Genomic DNA, 20,270 nt, shown 5'->3' with positions numbered 1-20,270 from the left:
TGGATAGAAATACGAGAACTTGGTGAACTTACATTGCCTACTAGAATATCCAGTATTTTATTAACTTGTATGAGTATCTCAATTACCAAATCAAGCATTTAAAATTGAAATTAGGTATTTCGTAAATAAAAGTAAGTACTTCAAAATGTTCAATGCTCAGTTGCAAATTTTTTTATATAAAAAAATAATTAAATGAAATGAACATGTCATCTAAATGCATCTTGGATGGAATGCGAGCATTTGGTAAACTTACGTTGTATATTCGAATATCTAGTATTTTAACACTCATTTTGAGTATCTCATTTACCAAATCAAGTATTTTAAAATTGAAATTAGGTATTTCGAAAATAAAACTAAGTATTTGAAAAAATTCAATGCTTAGTTGCGAATTTGTTTTTTTAACAATAAAAAAAATAATTAAATGAAATGAACATGTCATCCAAATGGATCTTGGATGGAAATGCGAGCATTTGGTGAACTTGTGTTGCATATTCGAATATTCAGTATTTTAATACACATTCTGAGTATTTCATTTACTAAATCAAGTATTTTAAAACTAAAATTAAGTATTTCGCAATTAAAACTAAGTATTTCAAAAAGTTCAGTTAGTTGAGAATTTGTTTTTTTTAAATAAAAAATATTTAAATTTAATTTATATGTCATCCAAATGCATTGGGAATGATGAGTGGAAAGAGAAGATGACCAACGAAAATAGGTATTTATATAATTTTTTATTAATTAAAAGAGTAAAAAGGTAAATATGCCAAAAACTAAGTTGGTCTTTTGTTAGGTACTAAAATACAAAAATAAACTTATAGATACTGAATTTTAAATAAATCATTAACATAGGTATTTTTTCTACGAATTACCCTAATATTAATCCATAAAATAATTACAATGAAAAAGAAAATGACTTCATATTTCAGACGTAATCGGTAATCCACCAGTCAGTCATTGCGTACTTCACTTTCCTGCGTCGGTTATCTTCAGTGTTTTGCTATGGCGACGAAGTCGTTCGTCCAAGTCCAACCGGACTCTCATTTCCCGATTCAGAACCTTCCGTTTGGTGTGTTCCAGCGCGAGCCGAGTTCCGAGCCTAGACCGGGGGTCGCCATTGGAGATTACGTCTTGGATCTCTCCATCATTTCCTCCGCTGGTCTCTTCGATGGAAAGTTTCTCAAAAATTCCGATTGCTTCAATCAGGTGTGTTTTTTTATATAAAAAAATCGACGTACCTGTACTAGATTTAATTCGAGATTTCCAAGTAAGGAGAGGTTTTTAGTGCTTTTATGCTCTCGTGTGAAATACGCAGTAGTGGATATATATGATCTCTGGTTGATCTCGTATTTTAATACTTTTATGCAGCCTCGGTGAGTGGTTTCATAATAAAAAAACCGAAGTTATATGGGAAGCGAGTAAGCTAATCGCTTGCTTTTAATGAATTTACTCGAAGTGAATAGCATCACGGAGTTTAAAATTTAAGTGCGCCGGAGTAACTCTATGTTCGAGAAAAAAACTGAGAAGATGGAATCCGAGTTTACAGTTAGATACTAAACCATTTATAAACAATGCTTGAGTGAGTGTGCCCATATTACTTCTAAATTCTAATTTGGTTGGAAGGAAGTTGTGTATGTTAATCTGCACTGCATAATCGGAATACAGTGTATAATCTACGATTTAATGCTGGAAAATGTCCTATGCAACAGCCTAATCTTAACAAGTTTTTGGGATTGGGACGACCGGCATGGAGGGAAGCTCGTGCTACATTGCAAAAGCTATTGTCAGGTGGTCTACTCACCTTCTGTATCGCACAAATTATATTTACCTGCCTTCCTAAAGTTATAGTAACATTCTCTAATTGTCACTAGATTTCATCAATTATATCTGATTTTATTGCATAGTTGAAAGAGTAAATTAGTTGTTTACGACCTGCAGTTTCAGTGCTTGATTGTTTAGTCTCTGAATGCAGCCGATGAACCAAAACTGCGTGATAACGGAATTATAAAACAGAAAGCCCTTGTGCCGATGGTAAGAGATTCTTACTGCTTAAAAACTGCTTGTAATTAATAATTTGCTGTATTTCTGTTTTAATCGACATTGATGTGCTAGGATAAGGTCCAAATGCTTCTTCCTATTGCAATAGGAGACTACACGGACTTCTTTGCATCTAAGCATCATGCCAAGAACTGTGGACTTATATTTCGAGGCCCAGAAAACCCAATTAACCCAAATTGGTATTGCAATTTATTGTCTTCCCTCGCAACCCATAGCTCTTGGGGTGTTTTAAACTCTTCTTTCTGGTGACTGAATATTTTTCAGGTTTCATATTCCTATTGCTTATCATGGGCGTGCATCCTCTATTGTCATCTCTGGAACTGATATCATTCGACCTAGGTTACAAAATCCAGCCTCCCTTCTTTTTTATTAGCAAACTTAATTTTCCTGCTTTTTTCTACCAAAATAATTATTAAAAATCCGATATCATCCAATTCCGGGTGATATAACTGTTAGGGTGCTTTTACTGTCTATTGCTATCAATCAATATCTTTAAAAATTGTATTTGAGGTTCTTAAAGTAAATCAGTGACTGTTATCATGTTTCGTCTAGAGGTCAAGGTTATCCGACTGGAAATTATGCTCCCTACTTTGGACCTTCTCGTAAATTGGACTTTGAACTGGAAATGGTGAGCTTTCATACCATAGTATCTAACTTGATAGTTCCTTCTGGTCTAAATTTCAAGTGGAGTGCAACTGTTTTGTTGTCCTGTGAATCCATCTTGGTAGATATTATTCCAACTGCCTGCTTTTTTAGACCTACATGCATGTTTTCTGAAAATTGCTGTCTTTTAGGCTGCCGTGGTTGGTCCTGGAAATGGATTAGGGAAGCTCATTGATATTAATGAGGCGGCAGATCATATCTTTGGACTTGTCTTAATGAATGACTGGAGTGGTATACATACACTTTCTCCGTGTCTTCTTTATGTTCTTCAGATTAAATCACACTGAATTGATTGATTTGATATATTTATTTTAATGATAATGAGAAGTTGGTTTTGACAGCAAGGGATATTCAGGCATGGGAATATGTGCCTCTTGGACCTTTCCTTGGTAAAAGTTTTGGTAAGAGTTCATTGCATTATTGATTGTGAACCGTGTTCTTTAAATGAGTCAAAATTTCTATGGTGTGTCTGAGTGCTGATGTCCGATTTTTACTCTGATTAAATTGTACATCTTTAACTCTGTGGGAAAGTATCAAATACTCAACTTTTGTCATTTGTTTCCACTGCAGGCACGACTATATCTCCATGGATTGTAACCTTGGACGCTTTAGAACCATTTGCCATTGATGCTCCAGAGCAGGTGCTTGTTTGCATCAGACAGTGTGCCAGCTACATGCATTTTCCAAAAGCATAATAATTTCTGTAACGTTAATTGCAGAATCCTCCTCCCTTGCCATATCTCACTGAGAAGAAATCCAAGAACTACGATATTTCATTGCAGGTGTAGTCTGCTCTATATCCATGCATCGGTGATTGATAATACTCTCTCCTAATGCATCTTTTCAGCCTATACATTTCTGGAGCAAAATTTTCCACTGCAAAATTGTCAAGACTTGAGAGCATGTTTTAAAATTTTATACATACTGAAGAAAATGTTCTTACCAGGTTTCTATAACACCTGCTGGACAAGAAGAAACATGCATAGTCACAAGAAGCAACTTCAAGAACTTGTATGCCGTTAGCTTGGTTTCAATTTGACGATTTATTTTCACTTAATGATAACAGTGTTGTTGAGAAATTGATGCTAATTTATTTGCTTTGTGGTACAGGTATTGGACAATCACTCAACAACTTGCTCACCATACTATCAATGGTTGCAACTTAAGGCCTGGTGACATCTTTGGAACTGGAACTATTAGTGGTCCTGTAAGATTGAATTCTGTGATAAACTTGTAATGCATTCATTTATGTTGCCTTCCTCCTGTTCTAACACATGTTAATATTCATCACATTTGTGTTTCTGCCTGCTTGTCAAATGTCCATTCCCCGACTTCAACTACAGGAACCTGAATCATATGGATGCTTGCTAGAGTTAACCTGGAATGGGCAAAAGCCATTATCTCTAGGTGGAGCCACTCGTACATTTCTTGAAGACGGGGATGAAGTCATTTTTACAGGGTGTTGCAAGGTTAATTTCCGTGGACATATCATCTTGAAGACGGGGATGAAGTTCACTTTTTTTTTCTTTGCTCTTTTCTGCCACAATTTTTCAGTTTCACGGAGTGATTACTTCTTTCAATTTCAGGGGGAAGGTTACAGTGTTGGCTTCGGAATGTGCTCTGGGAAGATTAGTTCATCGCCTCCCTGAAAACTCAATCCTAATTAGATTTTTTGTGTTTGCTATCATGACCTCCATGTGTGCTAGGTTTTGCTGGTGGGTAGGCCAGAATTATCTAGACGATCTTTATATTGCAAAATGCGAAGATTTCTTAGAACGATCTTTATATTGCAAAAATTTCGTGGCTGTCGGATTTTTGTGTCATTTTTAAATAGTGAAAGCCTGCTTGTTAGTACAACTTCTTGAGACAAGTAGTAGTCAATCTAGCTGAGAAGTAGGTCTCTTGTCAGATGGTCTCACGAATATTTATCTGTGAGACGGGTCAACCCTATCGATATTCACAATAAAAATTAATACTCTTAGCATAAAAAGTAATAATTTTTCATTGATGATCTAAATAAGATATGCGTATCACAAAATACGAATCATGAGATCGTCTCACACAAGTTTTTGCCCTGACTGAGTGGATATTCTTGTTTCTACATAGCACCTAATAGCCACATGCGTAGACCTTTAGAAACAATTGAAATTCTTGAAAATGAAACCGAAGCATCTCATAAAATGTTAAATTCACCACATCAAAACTACACCATCATCCTCTAAACAGAAAAACTGCATTTACACTGTGACGAGCACTTTTTGCAGTCCTCTAACCGTGGATACTCATCCCTCCAATCACATCTCTTGTTGCATTTGACACGCGTCCATGCATTGCATAATATATACACATCCAGGGCACCATCAACTACCATCAGATGGGCAGCCAACAGAAGGCAAACTCATCTCCCACGATAAAATCAGCGTTACACCGCACAAAATCATAATTCTCGGCATCTTAGAGTTTCCACAGAGCCAAGTTATGATTCACGCTTTAGCTTGCTGGAGGGCTGGCCTCAATGCATACATTGGCGCATTTGAACATTTAAGCCATTTCTGAGATTGGTGGGGTGTTTTCTTGGATAGCACGGTATTGATTTCTCCTTGGTTTTGCCTATGAGCTATTCGTTATCCTCTGCGTTGCTTTTATCTATATGTTTCTTTGGTTTAATTTATTGATTTATTTGATGAAGTGTGTTCGATTTCTCATTCCATAAATTTATTTTAAATAAATATCAAGTATTTTGCCACAATTTGACCAATATGAACGAGAACTTTAATTTCATTGGGTCGGCGTGATAAAATATCGCACCTACCCGAACAAGCAGCACAATAAATTTGACCAATCTATGACACAGTTTCAAACACATAATAACTTCAGTTGCCAAGACACGAGAATAGTAGTTTTTAAATTTTATTTGAAAAAATGTAAATTATCGTAGTCAACTTTTTAACAAGGACAATTATTGCGCCATGGATAATGCAGTGGTATAACCCTTTCCGAAGTGATTCCTACTATGATTAGAGTACCTGCATTGGTGGGTGTTATAAACGTACCGACAGCGAAGAGCTCCGCCAACCCCCTTTCGGCCCCACCGCACCGTAACAACGGCGGGAAGAACAGTGAAAATCCGGTGACCATCACGAATCCAACGGTCAAGATTGTCGAGACAGCCATTGGCAACTGCCACCTGCCGTTTACAACCTTCTTGACAGCAATCTCAACATTCAAGCACACACCGTGCAGCAAAAAGAACCAAGTGATTTTCCAGGTGGGCTTCACCCGGCCCAGGTAAAAGAATATGAGCTCGTGAATCAGGCCCGACACGACGAATGTGGACATCACCGCTGGCAGCGGGGCCCAGTCTCGGCCCATTAGCCCCGTCGACCAGTGTAGAACTGGAATGTACACAGTGGGGCGCAGTATCCGCGTGACCATGAGGTTCCACCGACGCCCCCAGAAATCTTGCAGAGAAGTCGAAAGGTATGGCTCGTTGAACTGCGGCTCCAGCTCCGCGCCGAGCAAGCTGCGAGCCATGGCTGCGGCAATGGCTAGCATAATCTCCAAGGCAAAGTATATGTGGAAACAGTATATCACCAGAATGATTCTTGGATGGATGTATTCCTCGAAGCTATATATTTTGACTATTAACGCCAATAACAAACCCTTCATCGCATAGTTTTTTATCGACCTATGGGCATATTTAGGGGTGATCGAAGTTTCATTCTCTTCGGTCTTCTTATGTGTGTTAGGTTGGATGAGTTTAATAGGAAGGCAAGCAACGGCCAGGAATCGTGGGAAAGAAATTGAAGGATTGGCCAAAGGGCCTCTGTTAAAAGCGAACATCAACAGCTTGAAGTTGGTAAGCCAAGCGAGGAAGAAGGCGGTGACACCACCGAGGTGCATGGAGTGCAACTGCAACGGGAGGAGAAGGAACAGGCACACCACCGGGAGGAAACAGGCGAGTCTGGAGACTCCTCTGGTTAATATCTTACCGGCAAATTAAAATAGCAGTAGAACAAAGATATGTACGCTGATAACCATACCTTGATGAAGCTGCTGATTTCTCCTTCCGCCCAATACATAATCAAATTCTTTATCTGATCACCCGCCATTAATTTGTGTGCGCGGGATGGTCGGTACGTAACTTGGTGGGTTGCTTTGATTAGCTCAGGTCGCATTTAACCTGCGGAGCCACCGTTGAACACAATGGAGAATGCTGTTATAAGTTGGAATAATGTTACTCTGCATTCTTGACGTTTAATAATATTATAAGCAACAGTCGTTGTTGTTGACACATCATGCTATATAATATCCACAATTAATAAGGTTTAACTAATTTAAATTTTTTATAATCAATATATATAGATAATTTAAAAATTATTACTGACAAATGTTGCAAAAGATACATGTATTTCTTCGAAAATGAATTGATTATATTCAGTGTATTCAATCAGAATAAATTTGGACAGAGAATATATATTATAAAATATTTGGGTAAAAACTTGTGTGAGATGGTCTCACGGGTCGTATTTTGTGATACAGATATCTTATTTGGGTCATCCATGAAAATATATTACTTTTTATGCTAAGGGTATTACTTTTTAGGCAAAAACTTATGTGAGACGGTCTCACGAGTCATATTTTGTGAGATAGACCTCTTATTTAGGTCATCCATGAAAAATTATTACTTTATATGCTAATAGTACTACTTTTTATTGTGAATATCGTTAGGGTGACCCGTATCACAGATAAAAATTCGTGAGACCATCTCACAAGATACCTATTCTACTTTTTATTGTGAATATCGGTAGAATTGACTCGTCTCACAAGTAAATATTATTGATATCATCTCATCAGAGATCTACTCAGACATTTGTATTTGTCATCCAAATAGTCATAATTTTGTTTCATTAAAGAAATGGAGTAATTAGAAGATTTGGGGCACAGGTGCTTCCGAAAATACCACCGCAACGTTCTTCTGAGTGGATTAGAGTCACTGATCGTGGCATTTCCCGGTGTGACCAAATTTTAGTTGCAGAAACATTATGCAACCAAGATTTGTTTGTCTTTCTAAGAAATAAAATGCAAAACGATACCACCAAGAAAAAAACACACACTTGAAAGAATGAATTGGGTATTAGAATCCAACATACTGAGCTTTGTCATAAAATACTCATCTCCAACGGCATAAATCCATCCTAAATCTACATGTCCATTTCATGTCTAGCATAAAATTTGCATTTAAATTGAATCATTTGAAATTCATGATCGTATTATCAAATAATCTGAATTTAAAAAAAAAAACTAAAATTCATCTGCTAGTTACTTACCATATAAATTGTACTAATTTCAAATGACTATTTTAAAGACTTGAAATATATTTAAATAATATGAATAAAGAAAATCAAATTCATGAACTACTTACTTAAAATATAATTATACTAATTTCAAATGGCTATTCTAAAAACTTGAAATTTATTGTAATTAATATAACTTTAATGTAAATAAGTAGGGACATGAATTTGAAATTCTTTTGTTTAAGTTTACATAAAAAATGAAAATATATTTCAAATTCATGGATTTCAAATGACTAAAATGATAGTCGGCATAATAATTATCTGAATTATGAAAATAGCACTAAGAGAGCCCTCACACGAACAGAATGCTCAACGGAAATACGAAATTGCAGGACTGTCGTTTGATGAAGTTATACAATTTAGGGCGATAAAACTGCATTAGTTAATGAAAAAACAAACAAAATATCTCCCAACAAAATGTAATAAACGAGACAAGATCTAGAAACTTGCTAAATAGTCTAGCCCAGCACACCATTTTATCACACGACAATCAAGTGATTAATAAAACATGAGACGAACTACTGCAAAAAGCGACCCTCTTTCAGATATCAGAAACCAAGCTCGGGCAATATATTTTTTGTCCTTCGCGGTTCGATCGGCATCATCGTCCCAGATCACAGAGTAATGGTGGGAAAAAGTAGTAAAAATGACATATTCTCAGGGCAAACGGAAAGATATTTGTGCTGTTGAGAGTTATTCTTTGTTGATTACCAGTCTCTCTTGATTTCAAATATATAGTTCAATTCCAAGTAGCATCTGTTATCGTCGTCAAGGAACTGCAAACATCATGTTGGTGAGAGTTAAATGATACATTTCTATATTGTTTACAGATTTCAAGTTTGTACTATCCATATCTAGCCACGATTTATGCTGGCATGGCCATTTGGAGAGTTAGAATATGTGGCGATCCACTATTCAAATCACATCCGCAGATAGGTTGAATTAGTGTAATGCAAAGAGATGAAGAGGTGAATCAGAGACACGTAGCTATGTAACCTGTGTTTTCGCTGAGTATGATCCTCTAGCGAATATGCCAGAAGGGGTTGTCTCTTCGGGCATTTCATGCGTGTAAGGTTCTGCCTGAGGACTGAAGGTTCCAATCATCTCTTTGGTGCTGTCCACTGTGAAAAAAAGTCATGAGAAATGGAGAAGTAAATTAAATATTTCACCAAATCCTTTTCGATTAAACGGCAATTATAACTGATATATAGAGGGAACAGAACCTTTGAGGCCAGTTTTCCAGACGGTGTTCTTGTACTTCAAACCCGATACAATGTTGTTGTTGACCTGGAAAGTAAATTTAAGGCGGTATCGGCTTCCCCCTTTCAAGGTAAACCAGGGGCCCTTTGGATTTCCAGCTTCAGGGATTGGAAGAAATATATCATCCCTAGCAGGGGATTTTATTGCAAGGCTCAAGATTTTCACTTCTGGATCAAGGGTTTCTACAATATTGCAGCACAGAGAGATTTATCAAATAACTTATATTCCGACACAGATTAATATTACTGTGCAACCGATACAGCATAAGAGTATTCATTTGCTAATTTGCTGCTAAACGAATGCCAAACGTAGCACTTAAAAATAATGCAATACAAAGTTAACTGCAATAACCAACATAACAGCAAAACTCTATAATGTTCAACCACTATAATTTAGCTTTGTACCAGGATGCCCCTGTATGACCTTTCAGTGCGGAGATCTGTGCTAAATTGCTAATCCTCAAACATGAAGAAAGAAGACCCGTGAAAACCGAAATCAATGACATATTTGACAAGGGATCTCATATTTTGTCTACATCCACGTCACTCAAAATTTTCTTGAGCAAGATCTACTAGAATCTGAGTTTTACATCCGACCGTAATGCCAAATCATAGTAAAATTGCATGTGCAATTAACGTGGATAAAAAGTAACAGGAAAAATTCATAACAATGTTAATAATAAAAAAATTTACCTCGGACAGAGTTTACATCTACGCTCCCAAGAAGTTGTTCCTTCCACCTCCTTAGACTCTCATCATCCTACCCTCCAAAAAAAAAAACAAGAAACGAAAACCAATTACAAAGGAAAATGAAGGGCAATGACCATAATGATAAAAAGATTGCCTTTTTTCCCCTCAAGGAAATGAAGAAACCTTGTCTTTCTCGGATAGCTCTTTTAGAGTGCACTGAGGCCCCAACTGTATCTTAGTTTCAGTATCCTCCTCATCCTCATCCTCGGTGGCATAAAGAGAAGTTTCACTCATTTGTTTGCAAACCCTTCCGCCGGAATCAGGTTCGATTTCCGGGTCTGGGTTGTTTTCACAGGATTTGTCAGTCTCGGAATCGGGGTTGCCTACTTTTCCATCACCTTTGTTCTCATAAAATCCCATGCTTTTGGAACTTGATACAGCTCCAACAGCCAAAGACATGAACAGGAAAGAAATTCAATGAATATGTTCAATGGAGGAATCCAAAAGTACGCAAGAGAAAACAAAAATGGAACCCGTGCTTCTCCAACCACCCCACCAATGTCACAATAAGGAGAACAGCAAAAGAGACCCCCGACAGGCACCAAGACAAAGCAAATAGAAACTAAAGACAAAAACTTTTATACTAAAATAAATAAAAAATTAAAGAATCCGATGAAAGGATAAGGCCCCAGAGAACTAACTAGAAAAAGGACACCGGGAAACCAAAGAACAACAGAAATAAAATATGAGAGCAATTTTCTAAAGGGAAGTTTAAATAAATAGGAAAGTGGTCATGCGGTGATCCGAGATTCTGCGTGAATATGGGAGAGAAATATTCCAAGGAAAAAAGAATGGAGAGAGAGAAAGAGACGATCGTGAAGGTCACTAACTTACTTTCGTTGGAGGGAAGTTCAACGAGACAGGGTGGACTTGAATATAGGCATAGGCACTTTCTTAAATTTGACTTCTCTTTGATTGGCTAACGGTGGAATGCGGCGTACGTGCACCCACTTGAAGTTTATCGCCGCTCAATTACCAATGGAACCGTTGTACTTTGAATGAAACGAGAGGGGGGCTCTCTCCACATGTGACATGGCCAACATTAATTTTGTTTCATTTATATAAAAAAAACATTAAATTTTGTTGGTGCTTTCCATTACATCCTACCCAAGTGCTTTTCAAATCGTGAATCGAAATTTGAACTATAAATTATTTTTGAACATTTAAAATCCTCAATTATATACGAATAATTCATTTGTATAATTTAAATTAGTTGATGTATCTATGCTATCTATACTATTTCTATATTATTTTATTAAGCTTGAGACAATAGAATAACTAATTTTGGTGTCATGGTCTGTTTTAATAATTATATATATTAATAAAATGTTAAAACTTTAATGTAAGTTATATTTAGTTCAGCGGATAGAGTCATTGTTTATTGAGGTTTAAGGTTATAGTTTCAATTCTTATCGAAGTCATTTTTTTATTCTTTTATTTTTCAATTTATTTTTAATTTATATATTAAAATTACAGTGTAGTCCCTCATTATTTCTTATAATTATATTTCGATCCTCATTTAAATACAAATCAAATGAATTTTAAAAAATATTATACAAGAATGTAATGCATGCGTCGATGCACTAGTATTAATTAAATTTAAGCCGGGTCTCATTTTCTTTATATTAAAAAATCATATACTCATAATACTTTGTAATATGGTTGCGAAATTATTGAATTCAATTATTTTTATTGCCTCAAATCTTATAATTATTTCTTCAATGGTTGAAATTTATCTTTTAATTCAAATTGATTCAAACGTGACCAAACCAGAATTTAAATCATCAGGAAATGAAACCAAAACCGTATCCAAACATTTCAATTCGAGTTTCATCTTTTATTTTGTTAGGGAGTATTAGTATTAATAGTATAAGATTATTTATGTTACATTTGGATCGAATGACATTTCAAATTCCTTACTTAAACCAAAACGCTCAATCCCTTTTTTCTCTTCAATATAATTTTGTGTACATCTTACAAGACTTGAAATGACCACCAATATCATCAAATTCGTGTTCATCAATCGAATGACAACCTTAGACATTTAGTAAAATATCAGTTGTGGGATGACCCAACACATATTTTAGATACATGTCAAATTTTGAAGTATTTTTATTTTATTTTTATAAAAGTTGCGGATGGTTTAAAGATTTGCTGCAGCAGTCAAGTAGGTTAACTGTTACGGGATCTACCCTAGAAAGGGACCTTTCTGTTGCATTGGCAAATGATGACTTTGTTAAATTAATTTTCTCTCCACACTTTTGAAGTCAAATCAATCGCAAATATATAGTAACATTAACAACCTTTTCATTTCGAGATATTATTTAGAGAATGTAGTATTTTTCTACATGTCTAAACAATGATATTTTAGTTGATAATCATGCAATTATTTATAAGATAAAACATGTTTCTTCATATAACCATATAAAAAATTATTGTTTTGTTTCGAAATGTGATGCAAATGTCTCTGCCTGCTTCCCAAATAGTAGATAGAATTTGGTACTTATTGGAAAGATTGAACGCAGATAAGGAAGGATTCTGCAGGATATATCGGAACTAACAAATACCAATATTTCTATGAAAATCAAGCATAAATAGAAGTTCTTTTGGGATTTTAAAAAAGAAAGGATCACCTGAAACAGAATCAACTGCTTCTCCATTTCCCCCCAACTCGTTCTTTCGCGGAAACATTTCGAGTCATCTCCTCCTGAGGTGTGTCGGTAAATAACATATTCTGTGAGTGTGTTTTAAGCAAAAGTAGACGGAAGGAAAGATTTTACTTGTAGGAGCAGATTCCATGAATACCGTTGAAAACACTTACCACAACAAGAATATCTAAAATTGTAAGACTTGCTGGTTGTGCTTCTTGCCAAAAATGGTCACCATCAGACCCACCAAACCATCTGCCCCCATCTAAACCAGCCACCACCTCCTGAATTTCCTCCTCCACCTGCTTTTTCTCTCCTTTTAATTTCTTTGTCCCATTCTCGAACTCCATTTTCTTTTCAACAAGGGCATTTTCTAAGGCTTTTCGAACCTGTTCCTGCAATTCAGAAATATTTAAGGGTATTAACCAAAGAGGAAAATTCATCGAAAGAAGGGTTCAATTCATTCAAGTCCAATGTTATCATTTCCAATATCTCTAACCTAATTATGCGACAAAATAAGCTCCTGGTGAAACCAAACTCTAAACACTACTGCGCTATTCTTTTGATTAACTTTGCTGAAAAGACACTGTTGCATATCATTTCTGTATATGAGGAGTTCAGTTCTATTCTTGAAATCAAAATCACACTGTTGCATATCATTTCTGTATATGAGGAGTTCAGTTCAATTTTTGAAATCAAAATCACACATTACCCAAACGATGTGCCTTCTCTCAAAGTTGTAGTAGACAATTGAGTTTTCAATACTTCTGGCTATTGAGCTACACTCACTGAAAACTTCTAAAATCAATCAACTTCTGCAATCAAGATAGGTAAAATAATCATGCCCACATCTGATGCAATCAAATTTGCTTACCATAAAATTTTATATCGTGGTGGGAAAGGGCTCGAGATCACTCAAGTTGTCGAGAAAAAAGGTACCAATACTCTTTTTAGATATAAAACAGCAGATAACTAACATATAGATGAATACAGAACACCAAAATGTGAAATGAAACTCAAGTTTTCTACATATGCAAAAAATGAATTTTGATGAGTTTGAAAATTAACATAAAAAGTTGAAGAAATACTGCTGAAAGTTTTAGGCTTTTAGCTACTTCTTTATGATTGCAGGTGTTGACTACAATCGTTTGAAGTCATCACGCACCGATCAGGTAAAGTAACTTGGTATAGCACTGTAGATTGACAAGGCTTAGGAAGAATCATCATGAAGAAGCATTAAGATCAAATAAAGGCCATGGTAGCATAGTTTTGAGGCTTTGCCCAACCAGTGCAGTAACATTTTTTAAATATGTTATATCCAAGACGAGACCATCAAAATAGCATTGGGTTGCCAAAGGTCTAACACCAGGTTACCAAATTTGGATTGAGGGTCTTAGAATCAGAATATTTCATAGAAATTGGATCAGGATCAAGTTGTAAAATTCTTGTCAATAGGATCCTTATTGGATGCAACTATTGATGGCTAACATGTAACTGATGAATGAACTGCAAAGTAAAAATGAAATTCATGTAGTCTAAAAACAGAGGATACAACGAAGGAATAACTTTACTCATCATACCATTGTTTATTTCACAGCTAGTTTGCTTTATATAGCAACAAGTAACTCCTAATATGCCGTACTCGACTAATTGTATTTCTCCTCATGGTGGTCTAGAACTAATAATTATTTGTCTTTACAGTTAATTCACATGATATGAAACTGGGGTCAAAACAAAAGGACTGGCATAATTATTACCATAAAGCGAAATAATTACGGTACATTTCTAGCTGCCAGCTTCATGTTGCAAGCACCAACAGTAACAAACGCACGGATAAACACGACAGGAACAATAACTTTGATAGAGGATGGTGGAGTGACGGGCATTAAAACTATATAACTAAGTAGTTTTTTCAGATTCATATAATGGTCAGAGGTACATAGTTTTGCAGTTTTATGATTTTTATGAACTAAACAAAATTCATTCTTTCACCATTGACTATGTTATGATATATTTTTATGCAAGAATAGCAACTTCTTGGCTTTGTCGTGTTGATAGCCCACACCGGATTACCAAATTGCGAACAGGGAGTAGTCCGGGAAAGAAATTTGAAATAGAAATCCCATCAAGCTCACACCCAAATTTTAGTTTGATAGCAACAGCCATTTCCTCGACATATGATGAAAATTTCAAAGTAACATTGCCAAATTCAGACTCACTGGAAGTCAAACATTTCAGTCTAAGGAACAAAAGAATAGTTAAGCTTCGAAGTATAGGACGTTGAAGTATGCATTTAAATGGATGATAAATAATGATTTATAACTCTGGTAGAGCTTAAGCCAAGACGTGTAATCTCCTTCACACAAAAAGGTGCCTGAAGAGTTGCAGGATAAATTAAATAGGATGAACAAAAAAAATTGGTTCCAACAAATTTTACGTTGCCAAACCACAGAATTAAATGTGTGTGTGTGTGGTGTGTAAAAGAGATAATTAGCAACACAAACACAGAACGCATGTCATATCTGCTTGCTTCAAACAACTATTACGTATCAAGTGCTTACTTTTGCAACATTAACAAGAGAAAAGAGAAGACCGATATCTTCTCATTATTCTTTTACCTTCCGACCACTAAATGAACTACAGGAGGGAATATAAGAAGAAATTGTACGATAATGAAAGTAGAATTGTAAGAAATTGGAAGGGGATAAGGACCTGTTTGCGGCTGTCGGAGAAGACGCAATAAAACTTCCCGTTACAGTCGAGACTCTGCTGAAGAGAACTCCACGTGCGAATTGAGCAAGTAGCCGTGGCCAGATTTCGCCCGCCCGCGGTGGAGGTGGCACTGTGTTTGGGTTTTACACGGGATTAGTGGACGTAGGCCTGCGACATGCGCCATTGTTCTTTGTTTCGACTGTGCTTGTGACGGATTGTCGACCCAAAATCTAATAGCGATTTCCCAAACCTTCTACGTTTTTTGGATTTTTTCTTAACACGTTTTTAGATTTGTTAGTTTGCTGCTAATTTGGATCTTTTTAATTAAATAAAAAAAATTGAGGAAATTAAACATAATTTTTATATTATTTTTAGAAGTATTTTGAACCATAGGTCGAATGAATTTAGTGAAATGGTAGCATGAAAAAAAAAGAAGGATATATAATTAATATTTATACTGAAAATAATTAGTTTGAAATTTATTAATATGTTTAAAATATATCGATTAGATTTTTTTAGCCAACCAAACACTTATTTAATAAAATATAATTCATGGTCACATGCGCTAGTTTAGGCACGTATAAATGCATTTTGTTCTAGAATATTAAATGAATCAAATTTTCCAAAAAAAAAAAAAAAATCAATCAAATTCGAGAATAATGTTTTTATAAATGTAACATGCTTAATATATTGGTACTGCTTGTTATGAATGTGTCAAAATTGAGAGAGGCACGACTTCTTTAAAATTAAAAGGGCTAATTAATCTGGAAATTATATTAAATTATCCACAGTTTATTTTGACAAAACAAGAAGATAGGCTTGAGTTCGTATGAACTGAGTGACTAATCTTTGATCTCTATTACATGTGTGTTTGAGGTGGTTGAGTTTAAGCTCAAAACAGGTTAAAACTTTTGACAAGAAGATTTTGTAAGCTAATATCGTGGTTCGGGAAAGATGAATAAAGTAGTGTAAAGGTCGAACATAAAAAAATTAACAAAAATAGTAAAGCAAACTGAGAAATTTATGAGAGACAATGTCTTTAAAACAACTTTGTTCTCTCTGATATCTTCGATGATCAAGTTGGACGATTTTTTTTCGAAGATACAACGGGACAATCAGTAATAACTTAGCACGAAGTTACTATGTCGACGAACTGAAGAAGTACCTGAACTTTATCACGAGATAAAACACAGAACACTAGGAGACAAATACACAAAGAGAAAAGAAAGCAACATGCAAGTGTGAGAGGACTCGAAACATACAGATACTTGAATTCCATATGGACAGTCACAGACTTCCCATTTGAAATGCCAAAAATTGCTCAACTAGAATACCAGTAGACAGTCATATGGAGCAAGGTAAAGCAAATGAAAAGTCACATCTAGAAAGATTTGATGTGAATTTTTTTAAAAAAATCATAAAATAGCAAAAACCAAGTGAATCTTGGTGGACAATTTTTGCCTTGATCAATATGACATTAAACGAACGCAGGTCGCGTTCATATACTTGCACACAGGTCAAACTTTTTCCATAGAGGCTCTTGATTAATCATTTTTACACATTTACACATTGTAACTTATTAGAATAGTTGTTACACGCTTTTATTTGATTAAATACGTTTTCTTCTTTACTTCTCATTTATTATAAATAGAACACTGGTTGTAAGCTTCTGCAACTCGCTGATTTGTTACAAAATCCCTTGTCTCTGCACGGTTTCGGGAGCTCTTGTCCAAGATGGCTATTCACAATATTCATTCTCCACCTTGTGGGGAGTATTAGAATAGTTGTTACACGCTTTTATTTAATTAAATATGTTTTTTTTCTTTACTTATCATTTGTGATAAATAAAACACTCGTAAGCTTTTGTGATCTTTTCTATTCATATTTTTCAATATACATCTTTGAGGTATTTTGGAGATGTATCTTTCGTTTATAATTCATTTGCTAATATAACTCAATATAGACTTATTTATATTAAGATTATTTTCATATGCGAAACACTTCATTATACAGTTAACCACTCATAAGGTACTTATATAATTTCATTTCCAAATGAAAAAAAAAGCCTGATTATTAAATGTAATAATCAAATACCTAGATCACGTCGAAGCTTAAAAAATCGAGCACCGCATTGAAATTCATTTCATGCAAGTGGATACCCGTCCGATCATTTCACACGTGGAATCATATCAGTGGCTCCTGTCCAGAAATACCCGGGCCCATCCACCGCCCCTTCCTTCATATTTCAATCAACTTTGTTTTACCTTCAGCATTCACCCACGGAGGAAATATGTTAAGAGGGGAATCTGTGTGTGAGTTTGGTCTGACGTGGCGCTAGTGAAGCGCCACGCGTGCGGGCCCCATGTCACGAGTGTACTGTATTTAAAGCATCCGATGGGTCCCACACAGTTAAAGGATTCATCACACGGCAGAACTAGAAACCGAATGGTGACACCACGACGTCAGAGACCCCTTTGATTTGATTTGATTGCCTTCCTGTCAACAATCTTTCTTTTTTTAAAAAAAACGTATAAATATAAAATAATTATTTAATTAAATAAGACTTAGATGAGACATTAATCGATAATATATTTCTATTTCCTGTAATATTTAACTCAAATTCTACAATAAATCATATGTATAAATCGATATGTTATTTATTATATATATATATATATATTGATTTATGATATCTTTATCCTACATATATCTGGATCTGATATCATCGTTACATATAAATTAGTTTTTTCGCTTCATGTTTGGCTCAATGTGGACGAATTATATATGAAGCCTCTTCCTGTTCCGACAGAACAAGCATTGTGCCACTAAGACCACATGGTATGAAAATGGTCCATCATTTCAATTCATATGTAAAGATTTAATGTACTCTAATTTAAAAGACCCTATATTCATTCAGCAACGTACACCTATCTCACTCTGGTGAAAATAGAGCGACGGATTAAAAAAAAAAATTTAAGAAAAAAAGAAAACTATAATTGCTATGTATCTGTCCTATGAGATTGGCTTAACATGACAGCGTGATGAGGATGATGGATGCCCACATGCCATACCGCACAAAACACAGAATAAGCTATTCAAGAAAAATAAAAAAAGGGATGTAATGTGATTTGGCCTCCACCATGTGCATTTGCCTATTCAAAAGCACCCTTCCTTTTGTATTATAATATATCATAATCTATCCACTATGGTAATAAATCTAAGTGTGGGATCAATAGCTAACATAAAAAATTATTATTAATAACTAAAATATATGAGCAAAGGAAGGAGATTGAATGGGTATTACAAACCCCAAATCACAACTCGTACACATATTTTTAAGTGAATTGTGTGTCACCGATGAGATTATAGTTTAGTATATTAAGTACATACCGTAAAAGTACTTAATCGACCCTTAATTTTTATACAATAGCGTATTTTTATTCTTATACGCATGATTTTATGTAACAACAATTAATGATAGTGGCCAACACTTATCTACTTTTTAATATTCTTTTCATTTTCATGTGAAGCGAACCTTTTACAACCAGGATTCACCAACATTTCCTCACTTGCCTACATATTTTTTTTCTCTTACTTTTTAGCTTCTCCCATTTCTCTATCATTATTTAAATTTAGTATTGGGGTTTAAATCCCCTATAAATACCCCATCAAACCCGTTGTTTCATATCACCGAATAATCACAAACAAAGCTACTGCGGTTCATCTCATCTCTGACCTTTACCATCTCCTACTTCTTCCATTCTTTCAAACACTTTCCAAAAGCACAATGGCTACAGCTGAGGTATTGGATTTCAAACTTTTTCACCATTTGAATCGAACTACTTTTGTTTAAGTTTGCATGCGTGCAAGGATTCAACACTTCATGAGTGTGGCCTTGAATCTTGATCTTGCCGTCTCATGAATTTAAGAAAGCATAACAGCTGCATTCGCTGTTTATATGAGCAAATCATATGTCAATCCAGATTGGGATCTTTGTGGATAAGAAAATCATGTCATGGTCTGTGATCGAAGTAGTGATCTTTTTTATCTATGTATATATGATCAGATTTTCTTTTGAGTTGCCTTTTATATAATTCACAGACAACAATATTGGTGTTTATGCAGGTGGAGTCGATTCTGGTCCCAGTTTCAGAGTCTGTTCCAAAGGAGGAGGTGATCGCCACCACAGAGAAAGCGGCGGAGGAAGTGGTGACGGAGGAAGTACCACCAACGGAAGTAACAGAAACCAAAGAAGCTGCAACACCGGTGGAGGAACCAGCTGCTCCTGAAGCAGAACCTGAGAAAGACGTTGCAGATGATCAGCCAGCAGCAGAAGCTGTAGAGGAAGAAGTTTCGACAGAAAAGCCTGCAGAGGAAACAGCTGTTCCAGAGGTGGCACAGCCGGCTACTGTTGAGGAGACGAATGAAGAAGCTGTGGCCGAAGTTGAAAAGCCTGCAGAGGCAACAGCTGATCCAGGGGTGGTGGAGAAGGCTGCTGTTGAGGAGACTCAGGAAGAAGGCACCATCGAGCCGGCCTCTGAGGCTAAGCCAGAGGCTCCAGCTCCGGTGCAGGAATCAGCAGCCACGGTTGAAGCAGTGGAGGAAGTTCCAGCTCAGAAAACTGAGGAGTGAGGTGTTCAATGAAGTGGGAAGTAGTGTTGGATCCTTCCGGGCTGCGGGCCGAAGTTTGGTTTAAGTTTGTTATCTATTTATTCGTATTTCTTATAATTATTGCCGGTTTGATGTAAGGAAATTTGTACTTGCGTATTGTGGTTTTAAATCGGAAATCTATTTCAGGCCTTTGTTGGGGCCTAATAAGTACTTAG

At 35.7% G+C, this 20,270-nt stretch overlaps 4 protein-coding genes across 4 annotated transcripts; 2 read left to right on the top strand and 2 right to left on the bottom strand.

Annotated features, from left to right (window-relative positions):
- Positions 1-926: 926 nt before the first annotated feature.
- LOC142527529 (fumarylacetoacetase-like) lies at positions 927-4,575 on the top strand. The gene is made up of 14 exons (XM_075632363.1): positions 927-1,203; positions 1,707-1,785; positions 1,970-2,028; positions 2,110-2,234; positions 2,320-2,394; positions 2,608-2,683; positions 2,850-2,949; positions 3,060-3,119; positions 3,289-3,359; positions 3,438-3,500; positions 3,665-3,729; positions 3,829-3,925; positions 4,062-4,187; positions 4,305-4,575. The coding sequence occupies exons 1-14, from the start codon at positions 1,000-1,002 to the stop codon at positions 4,365-4,367; spliced, it is 1,263 nt and encodes a 420-aa protein (XP_075488478.1). The 5' UTR covers positions 927-999; the 3' UTR covers positions 4,368-4,575.
- A 213-nt stretch (positions 4,576-4,788) lies between these two features.
- Positions 4,789-6,960, bottom strand: LOC142528052 (acyl-CoA--sterol O-acyltransferase 1-like). Its single transcript, XM_075633098.1, is given in 2 exon segments — positions 4,789-6,720; positions 6,723-6,960. Coding segments are annotated over 2 exon segments (1,230 nt in total). The 5' UTR covers positions 6,897-6,960; the 3' UTR covers positions 4,789-5,664.
- Positions 6,961-8,393: 1,433 nt separating this feature from the next.
- LOC142526825 (rho GDP-dissociation inhibitor 1-like) lies at positions 8,394-12,791 on the bottom strand. Its single transcript, XM_075631441.1, has 6 exons — positions 12,718-12,791; positions 10,208-10,464; positions 10,028-10,094; positions 9,299-9,517; positions 9,072-9,196; positions 8,394-8,851 (listed from the first exon to the last, which is right to left on the bottom strand). Exons 1-6 carry the CDS (start codon positions 12,773-12,775, stop codon positions 8,783-8,785), a joined length of 795 nt encoding a protein of 264 aa, XP_075487556.1. The 5' UTR covers positions 12,776-12,791; the 3' UTR covers positions 8,394-8,782.
- Positions 12,792-19,092: 6,301 nt separating this feature from the next.
- On the top strand, positions 19,093-20,269 carry LOC142527794 (uncharacterized). The gene is made up of 2 exons (XM_075632734.1): positions 19,093-19,246; positions 19,570-20,269. Exons 1-2 carry the CDS (start codon positions 19,232-19,234, stop codon positions 20,074-20,076), a joined length of 522 nt encoding a protein of 173 aa, XP_075488849.1. The 5' UTR covers positions 19,093-19,231; the 3' UTR covers positions 20,077-20,269.
- Position 20,270: the final 1 nt, after the last annotated feature.

This window comes from Primulina tabacum, chromosome 15 (assembly GCF_025594145.1).
Source record: "Primulina tabacum isolate GXHZ01 chromosome 15, ASM2559414v2, whole genome shotgun sequence".
NCBI classification, from domain to species: Eukaryota; Viridiplantae; Streptophyta; class Magnoliopsida; order Lamiales; family Gesneriaceae; genus Primulina; species Primulina tabacum.
Note: the sequence above shows the minus strand (reverse complement) of the source record. Positions and strands in the feature narration are given on the sequence as shown.

Bases quoted from the DNA above. Each gene is read 5' to 3' on its own strand.
- LOC142526825 (XM_075631441.1), bottom strand. From the start codon at position 12,775: ATGTTTCCGCGAAAGAACGAGTTGGGGGGAAATGGAGAAGCAGTTGAT. The intron at 10,465-12,717 runs GTGATCCTTTCT...TGGCTGTTGGAG, and splicing joins AGCAGTTGATTCTGTTTCAG to CTGTATCAAGTTCCAAAAGC. The intron at 8,852-9,071 runs GTTACATAGCTA...TGATGTTTGCAG, and splicing joins CATACTCAGCGAAAACACAG to TTCCTTGACGACGATAACAG.
- LOC142527529 (XM_075632363.1), top strand. From the start codon at position 1,000: ATGGCGACGAAGTCGTTCGTCCAAGTCCAACCGGACTCTCATTTCCCG. The intron at 2,235-2,319 runs GTATTGCAATTT...AATATTTTTCAG, and splicing joins AACCCAATTAACCCAAATTG to GTTTCATATTCCTATTGCTT. The intron at 2,950-3,059 runs GTATACATACAC...TGGTTTTGACAG, and splicing joins CTTAATGAATGACTGGAGTG to CAAGGGATATTCAGGCATGG.